Raw genomic sequence first — 27,500 nt, forward strand, 5'->3', positions numbered from 1 at the left:
AACACAGACAACGCAGCCCTCTCCTTTATGCTTGTGTTCTATACCAATAAAATGATTTTCAAAAGGGCCCAACTGTACTTGTCCTCTCTGCATGATGAAGGATAGGTCATCTGACCTCAAGATTGCTTTTTTCCTGCAAAAATGGCTGTCCTTTGCTTGACTGAGGGGGCGCCACGTTTTCCCTGCACCTCGTGTCATGGTCAATCCTTGCTCGTGTTCTTTCCCACGTTCTGTCAGCACAGGGAATATGTACTTCTCCGAGTGTAGGTGTTGAATATGTATTCCTCCGAGTGTAGGTGTTGAATATGTACTCCTGAGTGTAGGTATTAAATATGTATTCCTCTGTGTGTAGGTGTTGCTTAAGGTAGCGCTACACCAATATTTTTATGATTTAGCTGACAGACACTTAATAATTGTGACCTGTAACACACAAACTTCTGAACCATTAGACATTTTGTCTCTCTTCGTGTGTGTGTGTGTGTGTGTGTGTGTGTGTGTGTGTGTGTGTGTGTGTGTGGAGAGAGACAGGGAGGTCTGTGAGAGATGTCAGCCCAGAAAACAAACAGGACACACAACTTTCTTACGAAAAAACCTGAACAAAATACAATCTTTATTTTTACGTTATGTACATTACATACAATGCAAATTCTACAGTGAGCTTCTACACATTCAGCTGCGCCACAGTGTAGTTACCCCCCCCCCTCCCATCACACCCCCACACATACACACCCCGTGTCACCAAGGAGGAGGGGAGGATGGAGAGAATCAAAACAGAAGGGGAAAAAAAAAAAAAAAAAAAAAAAAAAAAAAATCACTCAGGTCCCCCACACAGAGGAAGAAGCAAACAAAAGTTAATATATTTGGCATTATGGTTCAACAAAAAAGGTGCTTTCTTTTTTTTTTATCGTTAACATTATAAGTTGGGTTTTGAATACCTATCGATTAATCTTATGGTACAAAATAAAACCCAGTTCTAGTGACTATGGCAACAATCACAGAAAAAGCCCTGAATCCGATCATCATCTTCCTTCTTATTTTCTTTAAATACGGTCAAAGTCAAAAACATTATTTCCAAAATGACATGTCAGTTAACCCATGAACCACGTTCACTAAATTAGAGCTGGGGGATAATGGAGTATCACAAACACACACAATTGCTCTCTCTCTCTCTCTCTCACACACACACACACACACACACACACACACACACATTGTATGCAGCCGCAGACAAACACTGGACACACACGTTAAGAGATAACACTGAGAGCATTATGACACCATTGAGCCAATCACAGCTCAGAGAGGCTGACTTGAGCGTGAAGTGCTACTACAACGGACACACACACACACGACAACAGCATCATGGGGGACATGAGCCAGCTCACCAGAACACACACACACACACACACACACACACACACACACACTTCCTCCCGACTTCTGCACTGTGAGAACTCTCATACAAATGGGAAGCCGACAGTGAAGAGGGGGGTAAAACAATAAATAAATGAACAAAGTTCCAGAACAGATACCCCCCCCCCCCCCCACACACACACACACAGATAAGACACCCCTACAACTAGTCTGGACAGAAAAGCCCACACCATACGGGAACATCAGGGTCTGGAGTCCCCAGCAACCTTATATCAGGGTCACTTTTTAACAGAGGCAACTTGGACAATGGACAACACACACAATCACTAACTCTTGCCCTCTCTCACACACATACACACAATCACTAACTCTTGCCCTCTCTCACACACATACACACAATCACTAACTCTTGCCCTCTCTCACACACATACACACAATCACTAACTCTTGCCCTCTCTGACACACACACACTCACTAACTCTTGCCCTCTCTCACAAAAACAAGCAACTGGGAAATATTTTGAGACCATATGTTGACCTTTATAGGGGTCATCCTTCTGTCTCTTGTTCTCACTTTCTCTCTCTCTCTCCCTCTCTCTCACACACACACACACAGTCCCCAGGAAGAAAGGTGGCGCAAGCATGCTGAATCATACTCTGGGACCCCCCCCCACACACACCTGGAACAGAACAACATGTTTATCTCATTGATGAGAACACACACACACACACACACACACACACACACACACACACACACACACACAACACACACCTTTCAGCTCATGATCTGTACAGAAAGCCCTTACAAATCAAAGCTGTTAATTGTACTCCACTCTTTACACACCAAACCCTGCTTGAAAAAAAACACACACACCTCTCCAAAAGATCAGTGCTCTAGTGATAGCTAGCTAGAAGACTGAGATTATTTTGTTCTGTCAAGCTTGTGAAAAAGTGCATATGGTCAAGTTGGCCTAGTTAGCACCCATGAATTCGCACACTCAAAAAACTCTCAAAGTTTAGTGTCTGTTACAACCCCCACAACCCCTCTCCATTCTCTCTCTCTCACACACACACACACACACACACACACACACACACACACACACACACACACACACACACACACAGAATGTACATAAGAACATTGCCTGGAAAATCAGTTCTTCTTGGTAAAGATGACAGCCCCAGGTTGTGTGTGGATGTGCAACTACCAACTACCAATGGTAGAAGGGACAAAAAAAAACCTCAAAATCCCAAATTCAGTACCAATTCATACATTAGAAGCATCATCACTTAATTCTAGCAAAGAATTCTGGGAAATGTAGGCCAGCCCTCAGCTTGACACAAAACATCAGATGTAGCGTCATACACACACAGTAACATGATCTACACTCTCCAACAACAACGTGTGTGATGAGTGTGCGCGCACACACACACGTCTGTGTGTGATGAGTGTGGGAAAAAGGGACAAAGCAAAGGAGAGTTCGAAGTCTCCGTCCTTCCAGTGCAGCTCATAGTTAAAGAATCAGAAGCTCACAACAAGGGGAATCTTCAGACTGTTGAGGATGTGAACTCTCCAGCTGACCATGACGGCATCAACACAATTCCGCTTGTGACTGACCGCCATATGTGTTGCATCGTTCCCATTTCAAATTCAAGCCGTGTCACAGGCTTGTGTGAACACACAGACACACACACACACTTTCTCCAGATCATGATCTCATGGGCATACCAGCTCAAACACGCTCATACACGCTCATACACACTCAAACACACTCAAACACACTCAAACACGGTTTGACCCTCACAACTCACAGACACATGTTATATACTGTAGTAACAGATTTACACACACACACACACTCAGGGAGGATCGTCCACTCTCGCTGGCCTCGCTGGGTGACATGGGGACCAGCTGTCCGTCAGCACGCAAGTGGGCGTGGCTAGAGTGTTATGAGGTCGACCAGGTTGCCTTTGGGCGGGGCCATGCTGTCGGGGAAGAAGTTGACGAGCGTGTCGAAGAGCTGCGTGCGCTGGGCATAGGTCTGGTCAACACCAGAGAAACCTGAAGCAACACACACACACACACACACACGCGCACACAACTATTAACTACTATTACAACTGCTAAACAGGAGGAGACAGAGGCGAACGGTTAGCGGAGCTGCTTAACTACCAATGGAGTATGGAATTGAACTAAGCACATCTATCTTGTAAACAGTGGAGTATGGAATTGAACTAAGCACATCTATCTTGTAAACAGTGGAGTATGGAATTGAACTAAGCACATCTATCTTGTAAACAGTGGAGTATGGAATTGAACTAAGCACATCTATCTTGTAAACAGTGGAGTATGGAACGCCATGAGCGCAATCTTTGGTAGTGTTTACTGGACTCTAAGCGCACTCTTTGGTAGTGTTTACTGGACTCTAAGCGCAATCTTTGGTAGTGTTTAATGGACTCTAAGCGCAATCTTTGGTAGTGTTTACTGGACTCTAAGCGCACTCTAAAGCCGCCTTGTGGGAAAAGCGGTTGTGCTGGTGATGCGGAACTCTAATTGGAACATCACCAGACAGGTCTGTTAAGCAAATTCAAATGTGCTCACATGTTCTTCTGGGCTCACCCAGACTAGGAAGGTGATGCAAAAAGTACCTAATAAGCAAAAGTGATGACTAGGTGTGTGTGTGTGTGTGTTAATGTGTGTGTGGAGTACAAGCTTACCCAGTGGAATGAAATGTGTGTGTGTGTGTGTGTGTGTGTGTGTGTGTGTGTGTGTGTGTGTGTTAATGTGTGTGGGGAGTACAAGCTTACCCAGTGGAATGAAATCTGAGCTGGACTTGAAGAGAGCTGAAGGAAGCAGCTGGAACTACAGACAGACAGACAAGCAGTTTAGCGTTTATCACACACACACACACACTATGGACAGATGAGCAGTTCAGCGTTTATCACACACACACACACACACATTTATTATGGACTGAACTCACACACACGTGCGCGCACACAGGCACACACACACACATTATGGACTGAACGCACACGCACACGCACACACACACCTCTTTAGTCTCGTCGGGGTCTGAATGGTCAACAGTGAGTGAGAGGTCATTCTGCAGGTACTTCAGAGCACTCAAGGGTTCAGTCTGTGCCTTCTCTTCAAACCTACACACACACACACAGTTTTGTATGCAGAGCAAAACAAGGTAACAGTGCACTAAATACTGGCGGAGATGCTGTATGGGTGGACAAATGCTAAATGGGTCTTTCCCTCTCTGGCCACTGGAGGGCAGTGCTGAGGCAGAGGGAGCTGTACTGCTCCAGTGGCTGAAAAAACAACACTGACAATGCCAAGCATGTGTGTGTGTGTGTGTGTGTGTGTGTGTGTGTGTGTGTGTGGACTAGTGATCATGAAAATTTGATGGCTATGACGAGCCTGAATGGGAAATTATGACTCCATAATGAAGAATGTGTGTGTGTGCCTGTGTGTGTGTGTGCCTGTGTGTGTGTGTGTGTGTGTGAGAAAGAAAGAGCTGAGGCATGGTTGCCATGGTGACGGGGGGCGGTTGTCTGACGAAGCGAGGATGGCCCGCCGTGTCTGACCTGTACTTCCTGATGAGGTATCCGGCGTGACTGACCTGTACTTCCTGATGAGGTATCTGGTGTGACTGACCTGTACTTCCTGATGAGGTATCTGGCGTGACTGACCTGTACTTCCTGATGAGGTATCTGCAGTGACGTAGCAGGTACTCCTTGGAGGGCCGACACAGCTTCAGCGACCAGAAGTCGTCCAGGCGCATCTTAGGGGAGCACGACTTCCCTGGGTTACCCCCAAACAGGTAATGCACCTGTCCATATACACACACGCATGCACACACCCACACACACAAGCACACGCACACACACGCACACGCACACACGCACACGTTCATCAGTATGGATGGATGAAGTACAAATGTATGATGAGTGTGCACGTGGAACTACTCGACTTTTTGTGCTTGTGTGTTTCCAGTTCTGTATTTAAGTGTTAGTGTGTGTGTGTGTGTGGGGTGGGTGATCTCATGTAGCAAGAGTGTGTGAATATAGAAGTGTGTGTGTGTGTGTGGTAGACCTTGTGCAGCTCGTCGTAGACCAGCTGATGGGCAAAGCGTGGGCATGGCTCCTCCTCCTGGAGGCTCTTACTGGGGGCGTCCTTCACCGCCTGGTCATTCTTATACACACACGACCTGACCAAACACACACACACACACACAAAGATAGGGTTACAGACATGAACATAAACTAGACCAACAGATGTGGGTAAAGATGTTACAAAGCATAAAAGCTTGATGATCTCACAGGTATGACCACACACACACACAGTTTGAAATGCAAATGACTGAAACTTCTCTAGTGAAACCAGGGGGAACAGTTACATCTTGTTCTTACATAAACATTTTCAACTAACCGCTTCATTTAACACAGAGAGAGATAAAGAGATACAGACAAAGAGAGAGGGAGAGAGAAAGAAAGAGAGAAAGAGAGAGAGAGAGAGAGAGAGAGAGAGGGGTGGCTTTTTCAAAGGTTTTTTCTCCTGGTATTTATAGAGCGGAAAGCTCAAATACACACAGATACTTCTCATGCTTACACACACACACACTCTCCTACACACCGGCCCTCAGAACACTCTGTCCCTTCCTGCAGGGCAAACCGATTGCAAATTCACTTTCTGAAGGTCGTGGGCACCTTTGAAATATTCATGCTGTCCCACTGCCAACATTTCATTGTGTGAGTGTGCGTGTGTGTGTGTGTGCGTGCGTGTGTGTGCCTGTTTATGTGGCTAATGGAAATCCTGCAAGGCGTGTGTTGGGCGTTCCCAAACTTTTTCACAACCATCAAGGGTCCAAGCTCTGTGTTCAGGAGATTCAGTTATGTGCACACACACGGACAGACACACAGACAGACACACACACACACACACACACAGACAGATAGACAAACAGACACACAGATACTACATTCCTATAGTCAGATCTTCAGGTATCAGTAGACAGACCGACAGAACAAATATCCACATCACACACACACACACACGTTAGCAGATGCCCTCCAGTTAAACAGCCATACTTTTGTTTATGAACGCCTTTGATTTGATCCAAATGTGTGTTAAAATGTGTTGCGTTACGTTTTTTTTTTTGCGATGTGTAGAAATATTCAGAAATGACCTATCCTTGTTGAGTTTGTTTGAGTATTGTTTGCGCGAGTGCAAATGTTTCGTGTGTGTGTGTGTGTGTGTGTGTGTGTGTGTGTGTGTGTGTGTGTGTGTGTGTGTGTCTGGCCCTTCTAAAAACAGGACGGAGTGAAGACAAAACCCTCCAATTACCTCCTCATTTGATAATGATGCCAGGGCAGCACCAGCAGGAATCCTGCTTGGTTTGTCTTTGTGTGTGTGTGTGTGTGTGTGTGTGTGTGTGCGATACACACCAGTTGTTACGGGCGATGTCGTAGATCCAGAAGGAGTTGCGGACGTTCTCCTCGCGCTTGTCCTTGTCCTTGCTGAGGCCGGAGAGCACGTGGATCTCATTCAGCTCAGGGTCGATGGTGGCGCGCTGGGTGAAGCCAGTCATGGGAACTACACACACACACACATAAATAACACTTTAAGATAGATACACAGCAGCAAAGTCATGGGTACACACACTCACTCACACACACACATAAATAACACTTTAAGGTAGATACACAACAGCACAGTTATGGGTACACACACACACACCCATAAATAACACTTTAAGGTAGATACACAACAGCACAGTTATGGGTACACACACTCACACACACACACACACACACACAGAGAACTAGGGATGCCTGATATATTGGCAGCTCTGGTTTTGTATTATTACTGAGAAATATGTTAACCATTCCTGCTTCAGTTCCAGACAAGTAATTTAAAGTTATTAAATTCTTCGAGGTTGACCCCTTTCATTCTGCTGTAGCAGGTTGTGCGCAACAAAGTGGACGGACAGTCGGACACAAGATATAGTTCAAGAAGTTGCAGAAGTTACCCGCAGTTGAAACTAAACAATCCGTAAGTTTCCCTCACAAACGCCGACTTGGTGGCTATAGCTTTTCCCCAGCTTACAGCAGATTATCTGCATAGAGCGTTTACTCCATAGATATGAAACGATTATCTGCGTTGAGCGTTTACTCCATAGATATGAAAATGATTCATACACTGTTGCTGGCCACTCATCTCACTGACGTCAGGTTCACTTAAAGGAGCCATGCATAGGCCTGGGCTACAGCTATTTGGTTTGACTGCTGTACCATTGATGACTATTATGAGTTCTGTCCATCATTGGTGGTACTGTAGGTAAAATGACTGCAATTACATGATGCTTATTAAATGCTGTCCCCAAGAGTAATGTTATCGGTTATCGTATCGGTATCGACCACACCAGACCGATAGAGATCAGCTATCGTTATCGGCCCTAAAGTTCCGTGCGTCTCTACACAGAACATATCCGCATAGGTGACAAGACCACAGAAACATGGACGTGTTCACACACACGCCCCAATCTCACCCCACACTCACACACACATTAGCACAAATAGCAATGTGGGTGCTCCACCCCTAATACATGCTCAGAGAACAATACTAGGGACAAGAACAACCTCTCATATACACTTACACTCACACACACACACACACACACACACACTCTCTCTCTCACACACTCACACAGATGAAAACACACGCAAGGCCATGTGTCATTACACAAGCATAAACACAGAGACAGACTCAAATCCAAACCATTAAAATGAAATGCATCACACACATACAAATGAAATGCATCACACACATACAAATGAAATGCATCACACACATACAAATGAAATGAATCACACACATACAAATGGCCAAAAATGCACACACCCACCTAGTCATAAAAAAACAGCAAAACAAATCGCACACGCACACACCCACTCACAAACAAACAAATACACACACACACACCCTCACTGATCTTCTCTAAGCATTTCAATTTAATTCTATCCCAAGGAATAAATATTCTCCACAAATCTTATGACATCACTGGTGGGCGACTGATATTTGTCAAAAGAAAGCCCTTAAATGAGCCTCTGCTAATGGCATTCATCGTTAAAGACATTACTATCACAGGCACAGACTACAAAAGGTTGGGCATGCGCAATGAGCACTGTATTCAAATCACCTCTCTTCTCTCTGCCTCACCTCTCCCTCTGATAGACATATATATCAGAGTGTCCGCTAGAAAAAAATGGTTTCGTTTTCTGGACATTTTGATGATATGCCGGTCAAATATCCTATTATCCCTTCTTAATTAGTCAAATTGATGAAAACTGGAGACAGGCTATGTAGCTTAAAGAATGACATAATCAGGCTGTATAGAATGCAACATGTTCATTAGCCTAACTTAAACATGCCTAACAAGATCTAGCCAGTATCTTTTCATGGACAGCAAGAGTCCGCTTCGTTCGTTGTTTTAAAAGGCTACGTTGTTTGTTGCTGCTACCCACGTTATCTCCAGTGGTTCCACTGTTTAACTTGCACAGATGCGCACACACAAGAATGAGCGCTCACACCACTACCCCCTAATGCTATGCGTCTTTATTTGATAACAATAAATTAAGAAATGTTTCCTATTCTGGGAAATGTTTAGTTTTTTTTTCTTTCGGCCGCGTTCAATGATACCGTTTAATTGTGCCAGAAATTATCCGCGGACCAGCAATCTCCTCGTTGAGGAGGCCCTAACCCTGCAGATCATAGACAGAGAACGCATAGGCCTACTGTATGCTTTGGGTAAAGAACACTTTGCATGTCCAGTGTAGGCTACACGGAGAATGACCCTGTCTTGGAGCGGCCGCACCCCCCGCAACTCCACTTCCAATGTCACTGATTCCGACAGACACGCCCGACACTTCTGCTTTTTATCTGGTGGTGGTGGAGTTGACCGGACATCTGAGGCTTCAGACGTTACCAATTTATCATCATCCATCGCGTCTGGCCTCTGAAAACACTTTTAAGGCTAGTCTGCCTGGGCCTGGCCATGTTTGAACCGCCTCACTCATTTGTTCGTTGTTTAACATGGACGTTTTAAGCCGCGTGCGCTTCCTATTTGAAATGCAGCATAGGCTATGCGTGTTGTTTAATAGCTTACTTTTCAAACGGTAGAGCCTGTACATTTAAAAACATAGCCAGAGGACGTATAATATAGGCTTACATATTAAGGCTTATTCTCAAATTCAGATTGCGTTAGGGGACGGGATTATTAGCCAATTTCAATCGGACAATTTGACCGGAGAGATTTCATTTTGTCGGACATTTCTTTTTTTTTCCGGCCAACGGAAACCCTGAGATATATATATATATCTATTCAAATTACCTGGCTCTGTGCTCCACCTCTCTCTCTCTGATAGACACTCAAGGAAGCACACACACAAACACACCAAGCACAACTTTTAGAAAATGAATGATGGGGGAAAAACAAGAATTTACATACTCTGAGACAAACAGGCACAGGCACACACACACACGCACACACACACACAGCACCGTGGGGCAGATCGAGGGCGTTTACACTGGCCAGAACAGAGGAGAGATAAACATTTGTGAATGATTATATTTGGGTTGTTTCCTTCCTGCCAAAATACAAGCTGTTCTTTCTCTCTCTCTCTCCCCCCCCCCCCCCCTCTGCTTTTCATACCCTGTTTGTGCGTCAGGTCGCCCTGCTGAGATTTTACACAATCTGTTTATGGGGACCGGAAGTGTGTCAGCGCCCCGTGTGTGTGTGTGTGTGTGTGTGTGTGTGTGTGTGTGACCTCTCCAGCAACCAGGCATGCACTTGACCGAACTCAACACTAGGGGTGGGAGTCACTGGTTACCTCATGATCTGACATTGTCATTATAGATTCTCTATGACACATACACATCATGACACAGGTGAGGACACGAAACAGCCCGGCTGACGTTCATTAATAGAGTAAGGCTAACAGCAAGGCTAACAGCATGGCCAAGTAGAAACCCTTTTTAACTGAAAGTGCCAGACAAGTTTAGTTAGTGTCCACTATGGGACAAGTTAGTGTCTGCCATGGGACAAGTTTAGTTAGTGTCCACTATGGGGCAAGTTTAGTTAGTGTCCACTATGGGACAAGTTAGTGTCTGCCATGGGACAAGTTAGTGTCTGCCATAGGACAAGTTTAGTCTCCTGCTCACATCTCTGGCTCACTCCTGGACCAACCCATATAGAACATCTCTGGCTTCCATGGTGCTGCATTTCCTCTCTAGAGTGTATAGTTACGCTACAACGTACAACGTGTTGTCATGATTTCCAAGAATCAGAATTACGAATTTTAATTTGAATGCGCAATAATGTAAAGCCCAAGAACAAGAATGCGTAGCCCAAGAACAAGAATGCGTAGCCTGAGGACAAGAATGCATCTGCTACTTGTGTTCACGCATCTGCTGGGCTCCACAGAACGGGAGTGAGGGACTCTGCCTGCCGTCCGTCCGTGCGTCCGTCCGTGCGTGCCTGCGTGTGTGTCTGTGTGCGCATGCGTGCGTGCATGCGTGCCTGCGTGTGTGACAGTGAATTAAGATCTGTCGGCTGTGAAGAGTGAATGATGTCTCAAACACACAGACATATGAGAGATTAAGAATGTGTAAATGCCTGTGTGTGTGTGTGTGTGTGTGTGTGTGTGTGTGTGTGTGTGTGTGTGTGTGTGGTTGCTGTAAGGTCCACTTTGAACCCTGCCTAACCTCACTGCAATAAACAATCAGCTTCTTCCAAACAAAATATGATCATTCCAGGATCCTTCACTTACTCACACACACACACACACGGCCCTTCATCTCTCACTGCCTTTGTCTGGAGTTGTGGACACTCCTGGACTACAGCGAGTGGTGTACATTGCTGGACTACATGTTTTCTTCTAAGCAAGATGAAAGTGATGAGGTCGCCCTGAGTGGCATGATGACATCATCAGCTCCTTCCCGGAAACCTCCCCTAGGTGATGTCATGCTTGGCCAAATTTGGGACTTACAGGAACAAGGTGACATCGCCGGACTGAGTCACACCAATCACAATGACAACGCAATGCACACTGGGACAAAGAGACAAGTGTGTGTGTGTGTGTGTTGTCTGGGGGGAATTAGACACAGTAGCTTTTGTTGTTAAAATGAATAATGGAAGTATTACTATTACAATATATTAAAACACTGTGAGCCTCCTCTCATTTCAGCCCTTGTGTGGTCATTTCTATTTCACACTCTTCCAAATCAAACACAAAGGCACAACAATGCCAGAGAACACCACAGCAGATGCTAAAACAATATGCAGAATCTCGCAATTATTTACCAAAACAAAATCAACTTACTGCACTTTTAAAAATGCACTTCTGTGTAGGGATGTAATGATTACTCGTAGAACGGTAAACCATGATAAAAATATTGACGATTACCGTTTTCACTTCAAATATCATAATTATCACGGTTAATCCTTCTCAGCTTCATCCGAGCCTGCTTTTGACATACAGCAGGCCTGGTGCAATGAAACAAAACTGATTCTGTAGTCACATATTCCTACTCTATATTCCTCAAAAGTATATATTTCAATTATTTTTTTCATGAAAAATGGCCTTATAATGACTTTAATATTGACTGACTAATATTCAGCAGACGCTTTTGTCCAAAGCGACACAGACAGAATGGTGGGTCGGTAATGGAACCTAAGTCCACCGATGGTCAGTCAGTGACATGGCTGCTGCTCCACCACGCCCATGTAAAATGACCTTCAAACCTACTTCCTGATTTGGAGAATTGGGGTTCATCTTCCCCGCCCCCTCTCCACACGCTGTCCCCCTGCTGCTGCAGCTGACCGCTCATGTTTTCCACCAGCTACTCAGGATTGAAGGTCACGAAGCGTCATGGCGATCATAAAGAACGGCTGCTCCAATTCCTATACTGAGGCTGTGATTAGTCAACCATAAAACCAAAGCAGAAATGCTCAGCCATGATACTGATGCTGCTTATTTGAACTCATAACAAACATCGTGACGTGTCGTCAACACGGTTAAAAACGAGACTCTCAGGAGACTGGGGTTTGATCTGCCTGACAGGGCTGGGTGTGGCCCGTGTGGTGTGCTGCATGCTAATTGGCTGGCGATGGCGATGAGGTCATACCCATGCCTGAGTCCTTCTTGGTGCCGTCGGAGATGATCTCCACGTGGTCAGCGTCCACGTCATAGCTGAAGAAGTCGTTGAGATACGTCTTGGAGCGCTGGCCGCCGAACACGTACAGACAACGATTCCTCTGTGAGGGAGGAGAGAAGGAGGAGAGGAACGAGGGAAGAGAGGAGAGAAGGGGAGTGGAGAGATGGAAGGACAGAGGAACGAACGACAGGAAAGGAGAGGGGGAACAGAGGAAGAGAGAAAGAGAGTAAATTTGGAGAGGAGGAATGACGGAAGAAGAGAGTGAATGAGAGGAATAGAAGTGAAGAAAGAAAAGGAGAAAATGAGTGAGGAGAGATGGAGAGAGGAGAGGAGTGGAGGAGTGGAAGAGGAGAGAGATGGAGAGAGGAGAGGAGTGGAGGAGTGGAAGAGGAGAGAGATGGAGAGAGGAGAGGAGTGGAGGAGTGGAAGAGGAGAGAGATGGAGAGAGGAGAGGAGTGGAGGAGTGGAAGAGGAGAGAGATGGAGAGACGAGGGGATGGGAGGAGTGGAAGAGGAGAGAGATGGAGAGACGAGGGGATGGGAGGAGTGGAAGAGGAGAGAGATGGAGAGAGAAGAGAGGTGTGGAACAACAGGAGGAAGGAGGAGTGTGGACAAGAGTGATGAAGAGAAGGGAAAAGGGAGGAAGAAAGGAAGAGAAAAGAGAGAGAGAGAGAGAGAGAGAGAGAGAGAGAGAGAGAGAGAGAGAGAGAGAGAGAGAGAGAGAGAGAGAGAGAGAGAGGGGGGGGGGGGGGGGGGGGATGATAAGAGAAAGTAGAGAGAGAAGAGGCAAGGTAAGAAGTAAAGAAGAGAAGAGCAAATCAGTGGAGTATTAAATCAGTGGAGTATGTGGAGTACTAAATCAGACGAGTATGTGGAGTATTAAATCAGACGAGTATGTGGAGTATTAAATCAGTGGAGTATTAAATCAGACGAGTATGTGGAGTATTAAATCAGTGGAGTATGTGGAGTATTAAATCAGTGGAGTATGTGGAGTATTAAATCAGTGGAGTATTAAATCAGTGGAGTATGTGGAGTATTAAATCAGTGGAGTATTAAATCAGTGGAGTATTAAATCAGTGGAGTATGTGGAGTATTAAATCAGTGGAGTATGTGGAGTATTAAATCAGTGGAGTATTAAATCAGTGGAGTATGTGGAGTATTAAATCAGTGGAGTATTAAATCAGTGGAGTATGTGGAGTACTAAATCAGTGGAGTATTAAATCAGTGGAGTATGTGGAGTATTAAATCAGTGGAGTATGTGGAGTACTAAATCAGTGGAGTATTAAATCAGTGGAGTATGTGGAGTACTAAATCAGTGGAGTATTAAATCAGTGGAGTATGTGGAGTACTAAATCAGTGGAGTATGTGGAGTATTAAATCAGTGGAGTATTAAATCAGTGGAGTATGTGGAGTACTAAATCAGTGGAGTATTAAATCAGTGGAGTATGTGGAGTACTAAATCAGTGGAGTATTAAATCAGTGGAGTATGTGGAGTATTAAATCAGTGGAGTATTAAATCAGTGGAGTATGTGGAGTATTAAATCAGTGGAGTATTAAATCAGTGGAGTATGTGGAGTATCTCTAAATCTCTTACTCAAGCACTACACACACACACACATCAGGACAAGAGCACAACTGCGTTCAGATTGAAACCGCAGACACAAGGTCCTCAGGGCAGGTGTGTCATGTGATGCAGGTGCAAATAGTGCTATGTGTGTGTGTGTGTGTGTGTGTGTGTGTGTGTGTGTGTGTAGTAGCATACAAATAGTGTTATGTGTGTGTGTGTGGTAACATACAAATAGTGTTCTGTGTGATTTGCCTTGTGAGCATGTGACTTCTGCCTCTTCTGCATTAGATAGACAGCACAGGAGGAAACGAGGAAAAGCATGGAACAATGTGTGTAAGCATTTAGGTGTGCAGTGTGTGCAGTGTGTGCAGTGTGTGTGTGTGTATGCAGTGTGTGTGTGTGTGTGTGTGTGAGATGGTTACCGTGTGGAAGAGCATGCAGTGTCCGATGCGTGACTGGACGTCCTCGGGCCCGGCGTTGCAGGAGTCCTCACGCAGGAGGCTCCAGGTTGCCGTGGCGCAGTGGTACGCAAAGAGCCCACTGAACTGCGGCTCAGACGAGCGGCCATCGTCCACACTCCCGTTACACGTCAAGATGCGACCGCCAAACGTGTAGATCATATGCTTCTCCGAGTCCATGCACATCTGAGGGAATCAGAGAGAGAGAGAGAGAGAGAGAGAGAGAGAGAGAGAGAGAGAGAGAGAGAGAGAGAGAGAGGGGGGAGAGAGAGAGAGAGAGAGAGAGAGAGGGGGGAGAGAGAGAGAAAGAGAGGAGAGGAAGGGATAAGGAAGGCAAAAGGGATGATGTTAGTGTGTGAACGCATGAGGAGGAGACCAGGGTGTGTATATGAGGTGACCAGGGTGTGTGTATGAGGTGACCAGGGTGTGTATGTGTGTTTATGAGTCCCGCCAGCGGACGCCTGGAAATGGACCAAGCACTGGCTTATGCATCCTTGCTAATTAGGCTCCAGGAGAATGTGTTACATCTCTATGGTGAACATGCTGTGTATAAGTGTGTGTGTGTAAAATCTCACCTGGTGGTCAAACACCTGCCTGAGTCTTCTGGCAACTGAAGTTTACTTGCTAATTACGCACCAGCAATGTGTGTGACTTGATCAAGTGAATGGGTGTGCATGTGTGTGTGTGTATGTGTGTGTGTGTGTGCGTGCGCGTGTGCATGGGTGTGCATGGGTGTGTATGGGTGTGTGTGCGTGTGCGCGTGTATGCATGGGTGTGTGTGCGTGCGTGTGCGTGCGTGCGTGTATGCGTGTGCGTGCGCGTGTGTATGCGTGCGCATGTGTGTGTGCGTGCGTGCGTACAGTGGGCAGTGCTTCGACTTGGCCAGCTTCACTCGCGGTTCGCGCGTGGGATCACGCGGTACCACGCGACTTTAATTTGTATTTTCCCAGTGAGACGCTGCAACAACCCAAACAACCGGTAGATGGCTCAAGTGAGCAGGGTGTCTCGTAAAAAGAAATGGAGCCTGGAAAACCCTACACAGACTTCACTACAGACTTTAGCAGACTGGTTTAGAAATAATTTAATAGCCAGAAATATGCCTGCCCTGCCCTAATAAAGAAATATTTGGTTAACCCTTAGAACCCGATTGACGCAAAGTGCGTCAAAAAACACACCCTTTCTTCTCTGTTACATTGCTCCGCGACTGTTCATCACAACGAGATAAAACCTTTATTTTATGACAGAGAAGAAGTGGAGCTTTCCAAAGAGACTAAGCACTTGTATGTACGATCAAGTATGAAAATAAAAAAATCATGAAATTAAATCAAATTGCATCATATTTACAGTCTATACTTCTCTGCGTTCACCTGCGCACCCATTACTCTCGTTTGAATTACTCGCGAACCCGTGATCGCATAGATATGGCAAGCATATCAGATGAAAGAGGAGAAACAGGGCTATCCACTGGTACCATGGATATCGATCTTTCTGGCTTATAAAAACAGACGAAGTGACTGCAAAATATTAACGTCATGTACACAAACCAACGCTGCACACCCATTACTCTCGGAGTAATTACTCGCGGACCCGTGATCGGATAGATATGGCACGCATGTCAGATGAAAGAGGAGACACAGATCTATCATTTGATACCAAATACACCCTTCTGGGTTATAAAACAGACGAAGTGACAGCAAAATAATAACTTCATATAGCTGGACTTACCCCACGATTTTGTCTGTTTTTGTGGCAAAGCATGTTTATAATCCAACGCTATCGTGTGTTTCTCTATGGCAAAACATGTTCATAATCCGGTTTTGAGATCCTAGCAAATTCCTGCATGGCATCCAATTCAAGGCTCACATTGCATCCCAATTTGTTCAACAAAGAAACACCTTTTTTGCCTTTACTTTGTTCATGGCAATGCAGTAAAAAGTTGAGAATCATCATGAGTGCATACACCATAGTCACACATGCTAACAGGCAAACTTGGGTCAAGTCAGGTCAGATCAGTTCGTGTCACAGATATGGAGCGCAGAATGGTCATTTTTCATCGCTAAATAAAAAATGGCATTTATTTCCGTAAATCACACACCACATATTTCTGTAAATTGCTCAGCCCCAGAGTATCCCTCCAACATGGCAATTATATTGCCCGTTTCAGGACAGTCTGCCCTACACACACATGAAATGCATGTAGAGCTATGAGCTTGCTGTGGTGAGATACAGGTCAAAATATATGATTTTTTATAATATGATTTTTATATTTTAATTCTTAAAAATCAAAATAAAATCAATGCTAGTACTAATACATGAAATGACTGCAGATCTGGATAGCCTAGACTAGACATAATATGTGTGTGTGGCACTTACAATGACCAGAATAAATCCTTATGAATAAAGGTAGTGAAAATGCCCTAAAAACAGCTTAGGGTTCTAAGGGTTAACTGCGAGTGAATCCCGTTTGCAGCCGTAGAAGAAACGCAGGACAAATTAAACATTCTGGTTTTCTCCGAGTGCAACGATGATAGGCAGACATCTGGACAAAATATAGAGCATATTAACCTCCGTTGCTCAGCCAAATGCCTTCCTGTTACGTCCTGTTATCACGGAGTTACAGGCGATAAACGATTTTTGATGGTCACAAGTTTACTTCATTTATTTTTTTGATTATTAAAGAGTGTTTTTCATTTAAAAGGTTTGACTTTGTGCTTATTCAGTAGAGCATTTAGTGTTCATCCCAATCTCAGACGTTCACATTGCATGTTTGTTTGTAATGGATGCAACCACGAGATAGGCTACGCATTTGACCAGTTGTTAACAGACATGAACCAAGATACATAGCCCAGCAGCAATCTAGGGACTGTTCGTTATTTATTGAAGGGGCCACCGGAGGAATTTTGAGTGCTTCAGTCAAAAGTTGCATGACCCTCCCTTGCCTGCTAGAAATTGTTCAATGACCCTCCGACAGAATTGTTAAAAAAGACATGACCCTCCCCTGCCAATTGTCGCTGTTTTCCACCCGCGCTGCTTTGCGCCACAGCCACACACTGTGATAACGTTCTTAAATCAATCTTTCCCGTGAGCTTGCATGCTACCAGTCCTTCCTTTTCAAATGTGTTGCGCCTGTTTGCACAATCACAAATAATCATATGTGATCAATAATATGACAAATAATCCCTGTGCACGGGGACCGAAACAATGCATGCCAACTTTTTCCGTGTTTCTCATTTTAACTTCCCCCCGCTGTCTTGCCGTTTTAATGTTTTCCTGTAGAATATCCCATATTTTAATACTCTCATAACAGCCCTGCCATCGGGCCTGTCTCTGTGTTGCCCTGTTGCTACCCATTGCCCTTCCAACGAAAAAGATGTCTTCAAATCATCGTTTTCCTTGCTTGAAGGCGAACTTAGCGGGTTCTGTGTTTCGTTCATGTCAGTGACAGTTCATGCCGTGCCGTGTCGTCCACAGCTCAGTTCTGACAAAGCCGAATTTACTCCTTTTGAAACAATGAGTGCGCGCGTTTGTATGGTTATATTGCTTGACAGGGGGGATCCCAAGCAGCTTTCAGCCATTAGGCTACTTGGAGAACATTTCCTAATTCACCCGACACTAATATTCAAAATGTTGAAAACTATTTCGGCATAGCCTATTAACTGACCACCCGATTCACGTTGACTGGGGGGCAGGGGGGCCATCAGACAATTGTGCCCAGTTAATACGGCCCTGCCCCCAACAAATCACACCTTCCCACCAGCTGTGACAGCTTAAAAGAAGTCAAGAGGACTCCTAACTCACAGACCTATTCACAAACCGGTTTAGTGGCATTTCGCCTGTTTTGAAATCCTATGCGGCTAGGAGCTTCCAATCGTGAGGAAGCAATTTTGCATTGTAGGCATAACTAACATGCAATAACGCCACCAACAACAACCAAAACTAGGCTACTCAAGATGCGGTCTTACACGTTCAGTATGGGGTCACACACTATTCAGTACGTTCATATAAACAAGCTGAGAATTTAGCTGTCACATCTGCCTGTCACAGACGTGGGGAGCTGAAGCTTGGGATACAGTTACTACAGTAACAGTATTTTATTTTACTTCTTATGGAATATATATTTTTTTCACTTTTATAAAGGCTTTGTTTGAATGCTGATGGAACAAATAGTAGTTGATTATAAAGGCAACTTTCTGTTGCAATATTCTGTGTGTTCTGGACTGCAGGTAACTTAAGCCAGTGGTTCTCAAACTTTTTATTTCATTCCCCACTTTGATCAAGGGGCATGACTGATGATAGTGGAGATAACGTGTTATCCCGAGGCCTTTGCAAGTCAGCATCTCCGACGGTAGTCTATTAAAAATATAAGTTTTCGATTTCCCAAACGGAGAGCCATACTTTATTGTTTTAACGATCTCTATGCTACTCACCAAAATGTAGGCATGGGAACATGATTAAGTATCCAACTGTCGTGTGTTAAATTATTGTGATTATGAGCCAGTGGTTTTCAAACATTATGCGTGACTCAGACATCTATGCAACAGACTCATATCGTCCTCGCATTGCAAAATGAGGACATACAGACTGCTCAGATAACAGGTGTACCTACAGTTATGCACGGTTTTAGTCAAGTCATTTAAATGTGCTGGTGAAACAGTTGTGTACTCTGGGCACAGTTCTGGGCACAGTTTTTCCAGAGCTTCGTGCCAAGTAATAAGCGTTGAGTCGAGATGTTTGTGTGAATGAAACGAAGCGTATAGGCCATAGTGTGACATGTGTAAACCAATGGTGTAGAGATGACGTCACAGGGTTTAAGGCCTTTTCACACAGATATCCCGCTAAATTTGCGGGAAGAGGAGACATCTTTTTGCCGTCTTTTTGTGTCTGAAAGCGAGGTGAAAATTTGCCGGCCAGCTGATCTGTTCACATGATGCGGCATTTTAGGGGGCCAGGAGGCAGGATCAGCTATAGTAAATTAAATTGTGACGTGCAACAGGGGGCGTGTAGAGTGATAGTCGTAGGCCGGGTAGTGAAGCGATAATGCATTTAAAGCAGTACATCATGTGAGCCAGAGCCGATATGGCCAGAGCTGCTGCTCTGTAAAGGTATTCTGTCCCACCCAAATTTGCTGAACTACTTGCGAAGTAGCCTATTCATCACAGACATCACATGTATCACACGAAAGAGCTTTTTCTCAGCTTTTAAACGATGTTAGTGGTTAGTTGTTGTGGTAAACGGTTCGCGAGAAAAGTAACTTTAATCTAATCATATTTTTTGTGCCCTTCTCCCTACCCATTCATCTTGGTGGAATACTTCGCGAACTTTACCTCAACACATGACAACCCATATATCAGAATAAACAGCAGACCTTACCGAACACAAAGGTGTAAAGCATGCCCCTGTACAGTTAGCCATTCCAGAGTAATAGTAGAGTAGTTTTAAATTTGCAGCAATGTCTTTATGAATGTCTCCAACTTTGCGGTTCCTAATGTGTTTAAATTGTTCAATAGGTCTACATGATTTTATAACAGGCCAAATACAAAACAAATGTTACAAATATCGCCTAGATATCTGTAAGCATTACAATCAGAGGATACACATACAGGGCAGACAGATGCTCATGAGTTCATGCTTTGTTTTTTCGCTGGATTTTATGATAGCCTATTATGGCAACGGATTGCATTCCAAGCTACAGTCAACTCTAGCAGGCATTGAATGACTGGAGACTTTGTGAATTTATAGATTGACATAATGTAGTGTCTCTGCTATTGCTGCTTTTGATCAGATTGATTTGCAATCTCCTGTGGTGGGCTGGACATAGCATCGAAATGCCCGCCCAGATTCCCCTTTCCGCCTTGACCCATTCACACTGGTGCCGGAACGAAAAAACTCGGCAAAATGTCTAGGGGGCTTGGTAGTAAATTTGGCGAGACACTTTGTCCCGCCGTTCCGACTCGGTCTATAAGAGAGCCTACGTTTGTATGTAGGCAATTTATATTCACAATACTTAGGCCTACTAAAATAAATAGTATTTTATTTGTATTGGTTGTTTAGAGTAAAAAAATAAAAATCGGTCGGTCTTAACGCAAGTTTACAACCGGCAAGTCGGTCGGACTAAAAGGGGAAAAAGAGAAATATTTGGGTCGGTTCTAAATTGACAGGGTCGGTCGGGTTACGGCAAACGAAAATATGCCTGGCAGTGTTTTTTTGTGCGTCTGCAGAAGTCAGCCAAATATGAATGTAATTCTGCGGCATAAAGCAGATGTATTTGTTTATTGTACAGAAAAATAAAAATGACATGTCAAGCAGTCAATTGACTACATTGCAGTCAAGAAGTAGGGCACATTAATTTACGAAACCAAAACGTGGGTCATAGTTGTCTAAGCCTCTATTGCATAGCCTGTTAAAAACGTCGCCAGACAGTATTAAATCGCCAACAACATTGTTTTGTTGGGGCGGCAGGCAGAGCGATGTACAGTGGCAGAGCGACGCACAGTGGCTGAAAGTGGTACTAAAGCTTCACGCAGCTTCATGCCTCGTAATGCGAGAATGAAGTGGTCATTTGAAAGCGATGCCCACTGTATGTGCGTGCGTATGTGCGTGTGTTACAGCGTGACAGCGTGTGACCTCGCACCTGGTGGTCGAACACCAGTTTGGGTCCTCCGTCGGCCGCGGTGTCCTCGCTGAGGAGTGTCCAGGTGTGCTTGTGGATGTCGTAACAGTAGAAGTCACTCTTGAGGGACTTGCTGTTGCGCACAGATGAGTCCAGGTAGCGGCCGAGCGTGTAGATCTGCCGCCGCTGCGAGTCGATGCACATCTTATGGCAGGAGCGCGCACTCGGACCGCCCTGGACAGGAGGGACACACACACACACAGACAGACAGACAGACAGACAAAGACGGCTTTTTAGACACAGCTAGCTTTTATTTGTCCCCAATAGTGCACTGCTCAGTCACAACAGGTTCTTCACTTCACACACATCACAGCATAAAGGGTCACTCACACACACATCACACCATAAAGGGTCACTCACACACACACACCATAAAGGGTCACTCACACACATGACATCACACCATAAAAGGGTCACTCACACACACATCACACCATAAAGGGTCACTCACACACACACACACACACACCATAAAGGGTCACACACACACATGACATCACACCATAAAGGGTCACTCACACACACACACACATCACACCATAAAGGGTCACTCACACACACACACACATCACACCATAAAGGGTCACTCACACACTCACACACACACACACACATCACACCATAAAGGGTCACTCACACACTCACACACACACACACACACACACACATCACAGCATAAAGGGTCACTCACACACAGATGACATCACACCATAAAGGGTCACTCACACACACATCACACCATAAAGGGTCACTCACACACACACACACACATCACACCATAAAGGGTCACTCGCACACACATCACAGCATCACACCATAAAGGGTCACTCACTCACACAAACATCACAGCATAAAGGGTCACTCACACACACACACACACACACACACACACATCACAGCATAAAGGGTCACTCACACACACATCACAGCATAAAGGGTCACTCACACACACACACACATCACAGCATAAAGGGTCACTTCACACACACATCACAGCATCACACCATAAAGGGTCACTCACACACACATCACACCATAAGGGTCACTCATGTCCAGACACGTAGACATGCATGTGCAGCGTTATTTAGCCCTCTGCACTAGAGAACCATTATTCAGATGCAGCCTTATTTAGCCCTCTGCAGTAGAGAACCTTTATTCAGATGCAGCGTTATTTAGCCCTCTGCAGTAGAGAACCTTTATTCAGATGCAGCGTTATTTAGCCCTCTGCACTAGAGAACCTTCATTCAGCTGCACTTCCTGCTCCTGGCTTGTGGCACAAATTAACATTTGGATCGGTTGGGATCAGAGCGAGAGAGAAAGACTTGCTAAGATCATTTCTAGATAATTTCTGGTGATTGCTATTGAAATGTTAAAACCAAATTGTCCACTGAAATCAGAACTTAAACAGCCTCTGAATTCTTAATGGGCAATGCTAAGAATTGTATCCTAAATTATTAATTGCACAAAAAGATTGCTTTTTTGTTTAAAAAAAAACAAAAAAAAAAAAAGATTAGATTCCCCATGCAAACTTTGAAATGAACAAACTGAACAAAACTGTTGGTAGTTTGTTGCATATTGATACTGACGTATTGAAGAATCAGATGAAAATACAGTTTCTTAATACAAAAGGCTTATAGGCCTACATAATATTGATAACTTAAATGTAAAAATCACATAGGCCTATTACTCTCACTCTCTCTCCGACTCTTTGACATCATCAGCACAGGCCGCTGGACCAGACTCTTTGACATCATCAGCACAGGCCGCTGGGCCGGACTCTTTGACCCTGCAGGACATTACAGCACAGGCCGCTGGGCCGGACTCTTTGACGCTGCAGGACATTATAGCACAGGCCGCTGGGCCGGACTCTTTGACGCTGCAGGACATTATAGCACAGGCCGCTGGGCCGGACTCTTTGACCCTGCTATGCAGGACACTGCAGGACTCTTTGACCCTGCTATGCAGGACACTGCAGGACTCTTTGACCCTGCTATGCAGGACACTGCAGGACTCTTTGACCCTGCTATGCAGGACACTGTAGGACTCAGGGCAGAAGAGAAAGCACAATGCAGAACAAGAAAAGAGAACTGCATTTCCCAGAGGCCCCTTGTTCAACACAGAACAGGAAGAACCTTTGAGGCCTTTGATGACATGTTTCGTTCCATCCTCAGTCCTTTCATTTCCGTGAAGAAAGCAAAAGGCAAAACATGTGTTGTCATGCTGACTACAATGTTGAAAAGTAACCATAGCAACTAGCGTCACTGAACTCCCAGCTCTGACAGTGACAATAGCAGTGCTCGTCATCGTCCACCTCCGCCACCAAATAGCCCGTCATGATCAAAAACCATGCTCATGATCACGAGGCATGACGCTAACCAGACCTATCATAATCATTACAATTATCACAATGAACGATTCAAATATCAACATATCATATCAAAATCATGAAATCAGTCATGATCACTATGACGACCTTATTATCATCACTCCCATCTCAAACATCCCCTACGGTACCTCAAAGAACATTCTAGAGAACACGGTCACAGCCGCCACCAGACAGCACACGTCACTGTTCTCATTAGAGCACATTTGTCCTTCCATTCCACCAGCTGCCTCGGCGGGTTCTCTGTTTTATTTCTTTATCGCTCTCTCTCTCTACTCTCTCTATACTTTCCGGCCTTGCCTTTATCAATATGCGATGTTATAGGTGTTTTTGCTTAGCTCTGCACCTTGTATTACAACTATAGGAATGGACTGATTTGATTTGAACATTATCCTGCCAACTGTGCAAGGTGCTATAGAAATAGACCGATTTGATTTGAGGTATGAAAACCATCATAATCATGCCCCCTCCACTACAACACATGTAAGTAAGTAGTATGAGTATATATACCCTTTTGATCCCGTGAGGGAAATTTGGTCTCTGCATTTATCCCAATCCGTGAATTAGTGAAACACACTCAGCACACAGTGAGGTGAAGCACACACTAATCCCGACGCAGTGAGCTGCCTGCAACAACAGCGGCGCTCGGGGAGCAGTGAGGGGTTAGGTGCCTTGCTCAAGGACACTTCAGCCGTGCCTACTGGTCGGGGCTCGAACCGGCAACCCTCCGGTTCCAAGTCCGAAGCCCCAACCAGTAGCCACGGCAACCCCAATGTGGACATTAGCTTCCTGTAAGATGCGTCTCATCACTTGTGGAGGTGGTGGCAAGAGTTAACAGCCTCAAAGGAGAGAACAAGAGATGGTGTCAGGTCACACACACACACAGCTGTGTCAGAGTGGAAAGTCCCCAAGTCTCTCTCTCTCTCTCTCTCTCTCTCTATTCTCAAGTTCTGTTTTCCCTCTCTCCGGTTTTACTTTCACCCCCATCGTTTCTCCATCTCTCCTTTGCTCCTCTCTCTCCCTCCTTCGTTCTCTCCATCCTTTTTTCTCTCCCTCTCTCTTTCTCTCTCCCTCTCCCTCTCTCTTTCTCTTTCTCTCCCTCCTCCTCTGTAGTATAAGCATCCATTCAGTTTAATAGTGTAAACAGCCCTGACATACATGCAACCCCGCAGCTCCCAGACGCCATGTGATCTTCACGCGGCTGTGGACAAGTGGACAGAGAGGGTCGCTATGTAACCGTGTCGGTGTGCGTGTGCGTGTGTGTGTAAAACATGCCACTTCGAGTACACGTGGGCAGTCATGGAGTTGGTGGCTGCTCGTGTCTGTCAAACGTGCTTTGATGCCTGCATATGCACATCTGTGTGTGTGTGCGTGCGTGCATATGCACATCTGTGTGTGTGTGCGTGCGTGCATATGCACATCTGTGTGTGTGCGCGTGCGTGCATATGCACATCTGTGTGTGTGCGCGTGCGTGCATATGCACATCTGTGTGTGTGTGCGTGCGTGTGTGTGTGTGTGTGTGTGCGTGCGTGCACATGTGAAGAAAGAAATGCTGTAAACAGGCCCGTCACGATGATTACGCAATCGACTTATTGTACAATACATGAAAGTGACCACGTACCTAAAACCCAATAAAGACCAACATAAAGGCCCCAGCGTACTTCTGCAGATAGGAGGGAAGGGGACATATATGGCTGGCCACTCCTTCGCTGTTGTGGACAGGTCTCTCAGCACAAGCTGCATCAGCCAATCGCAGTATTTGAAACAGTATCTCTGCATTAGTGTCGTCACAATACAAAAATTATGACATTGATACGATATCATGCCTAAGTATCTCGATACCAATATCAAAATGATACCACAGCAAAAACCTTAAACATCAACAGAATAGGCCTAGACAACAGGACATGGAACTTAAAATTCTCTTTTTTTAAATGATAGCAAATATGGCTTCTATTAAAACTTGTAATATAACATCCTCATTTTTTATTTCAGGGTATTGCGATACCTTTCTAGTATCAACACTAGTACGCTATACTCCTTTGGGTTGTCTTAACCTGTTATTGTGTGTAGGTCTAGTTCTCTACCCCAGTGATTTCACACAACACACATGGCACCCACACACGGTAGGTTCTACTTCCACGTCTTTACTTCACGTAGGGCCAGTGTGTAGGTTAATCCTAGCTTTTCTTTTAGGTTACGTTGAGGGCCGAGGTCAGCCATACCCTATACAACGTAGCTGTAGTTTCGATGCTTTTTTCTAGACAACGTAGTTTAGATGCTGTTTCCTAGACCGCTGTAGTTTAGATGCTGTTTCCTAGACAACGTAGCTGTAGTTTAGATGCTGTTTCCTAGACAACGTAGCTGTAGTTTAGATGTTGATGTATGTGCTCCCTCAGCAAGTGTCTGCTAAAAGACTAATTAGTGTTGATTAGAGTGGTTGTGCAAGGCAATGTGTTTTGGGTCTCGTACAAGAGCAAGGAAGCCTGGCAATACATCTGACTACAGTTCATTTGAAACATCACCAGTGGCAGTTGCAGGTTGAGAGAAGCCGTATATTTGCATTATTGTGTGATTAGGATAAAATAACAAAATGACAACATGTCAATAATCTAATGTATTGCAATATATCAACAGATTATATAATATATGAATATATTATATAACATAGAATACAATATATCGTCCAGAAAAAACAGTTCAGGTCAAGGTGTGTGAGAACCCAAATGCAACGGAGTCTGACGTGATGGCTTGTGGGCTTGTGGTGCGGTTCACTCAGGTCAACTGCTGTGTGCTTGTCCCGTGAAGCTAGCGCCTGCCGCAGTCAGGGGCCAGAGGGGCCGACACCTGAGCCAAGCGGTCTCCTAGCTCCTTATTACCTTATCTGTCCTCATGCACTGGCAGACCGCTGTGAGTTGCGCAACAGAACGCAGGGCGATGCAGCATTTGCTCGCTCAACAGCTCACTCGCTCACCCAAACGCTCACTCGCCGCTCGCCCAAACGCTCACTCGCCCAAACGCTCACTCGCCCAATCGCTCGCCCAAACGCTCACTCGCCCAATCGCTCGCCCAATCGCTCACTCTTTCAGTCGCCCAAACGCTCACTCTTTCAGTCACTCTATCAGTGTGTGCTATCTGAGTGCAGGAATACCCCAAGGGAGTGTTTTGGAAAGGTCTTACTCATTTACATGAACACAAGCACACACACACACACACACGTACGTACAAAACACACACACACACACACACCTCTTTCTCTGTGTCTCTGGAGAGACATGCCCACTGGTTGTCCTGAACGCTGTACGCCCAGAAATCTGCTAGGTCCTGCGTGCCATCCCAGCCACCAAACAAATACACCGTCTCTGAGAGAGGGGACACACACACACACACAGACATAGAGTTATTCAGGTGTCACCTGTCTCACTTGGCTTGTTCTCACACACAGACGAACACACCCACACCAACAAATAAACACTGCGCTACATTGTTTTCAGGGTAACAAATGATGTAGGAATTCCGTTGAGCTTCAGAGAAAGTTTCATTTGAACAGTCACTACTACTTTACACTAGATGGCCCGTCTGAGTGAGGGCTTGCTTTTGAGCATAGATAGATAGAGATAGATAGATAGATAGATACTTTATTGATCCCCAAGGGGAAATTCAAGTCATGCTGCATGACTGTGTGAGTGTGTGTAAGTGTCAGTGTGTGAGTGTGTGAGTGTGTGTGCAGGGGTAGAAATTAACTTTTTGGCCTAATAGTCAAAGTGGCTAGCCTAGAAATCTAGACGCACCCTAGCGGCAGCTAACTTCGATCAGG

General features: G+C 45.1%; 1 protein-coding gene and 1 long non-coding RNA gene across 4 annotated transcripts in view; one reads left to right on the plus strand and one right to left on the minus strand.

Moving 5' to 3' along the window:
* Positions 1–580: 580 nt before the first annotated feature.
* mkln1 (muskelin 1, intracellular mediator containing kelch motifs) overlaps positions 581–27,500 on the minus strand; it is a 37,965-nt gene continuing 11,045 nt past the window's right edge. The window contains exons 9-18 of one of the 3 annotated variants that reach the window (XM_042080817.1): positions 26,933–27,045; positions 21,262–21,474; positions 14,595–14,816; positions 12,577–12,706; positions 6,837–6,984; positions 5,485–5,599; positions 5,082–5,221; positions 4,436–4,538; positions 4,188–4,242; positions 581–3,441 (exon numbers count right to left, since the gene is read on the minus strand). In XM_042080817.1, the coding sequence (XP_041936751.1) occupies positions 3,320–3,441; positions 4,188–4,242; positions 4,436–4,538; positions 5,082–5,221; positions 5,485–5,599; positions 6,837–6,984; positions 12,577–12,706; positions 14,595–14,816; positions 21,262–21,474; positions 26,933–27,045 (1,361 nt within the window). In that variant the 3' untranslated portion in view covers positions 581–3,319. Of the gene's footprint in view, positions 3,442–4,187; positions 4,243–4,435; positions 4,539–4,976; positions 5,222–5,484; positions 5,600–6,836; positions 6,985–12,576; positions 12,707–14,594; positions 14,817–21,261; positions 21,475–26,932; positions 27,046–27,500 lie in introns of those variants that run through there. The other 2 variants (XM_042080816.1, XM_042080818.1) reach the window with 2 other exon arrangements.
* The window catches only part of LOC121698635, a 20,657-nt gene continuing 846 nt past the window's right edge, over positions 7,690–27,500 (plus strand). Inside the window, exons 1-2 of the long non-coding RNA XR_006026817.1 lie at positions 7,690–7,776; positions 20,559–20,565. This is a non-coding gene — a long non-coding RNA (uncharacterized LOC121698635). The remainder of the gene's footprint in view (positions 7,777–20,558; positions 20,566–27,500) is intronic.

This window comes from Alosa sapidissima, chromosome 23 (assembly GCF_018492685.1).
Source record: "Alosa sapidissima isolate fAloSap1 chromosome 23, fAloSap1.pri, whole genome shotgun sequence".
NCBI lineage: Eukaryota > Metazoa > Chordata > Actinopteri > Clupeiformes > Clupeidae > Alosa > Alosa sapidissima.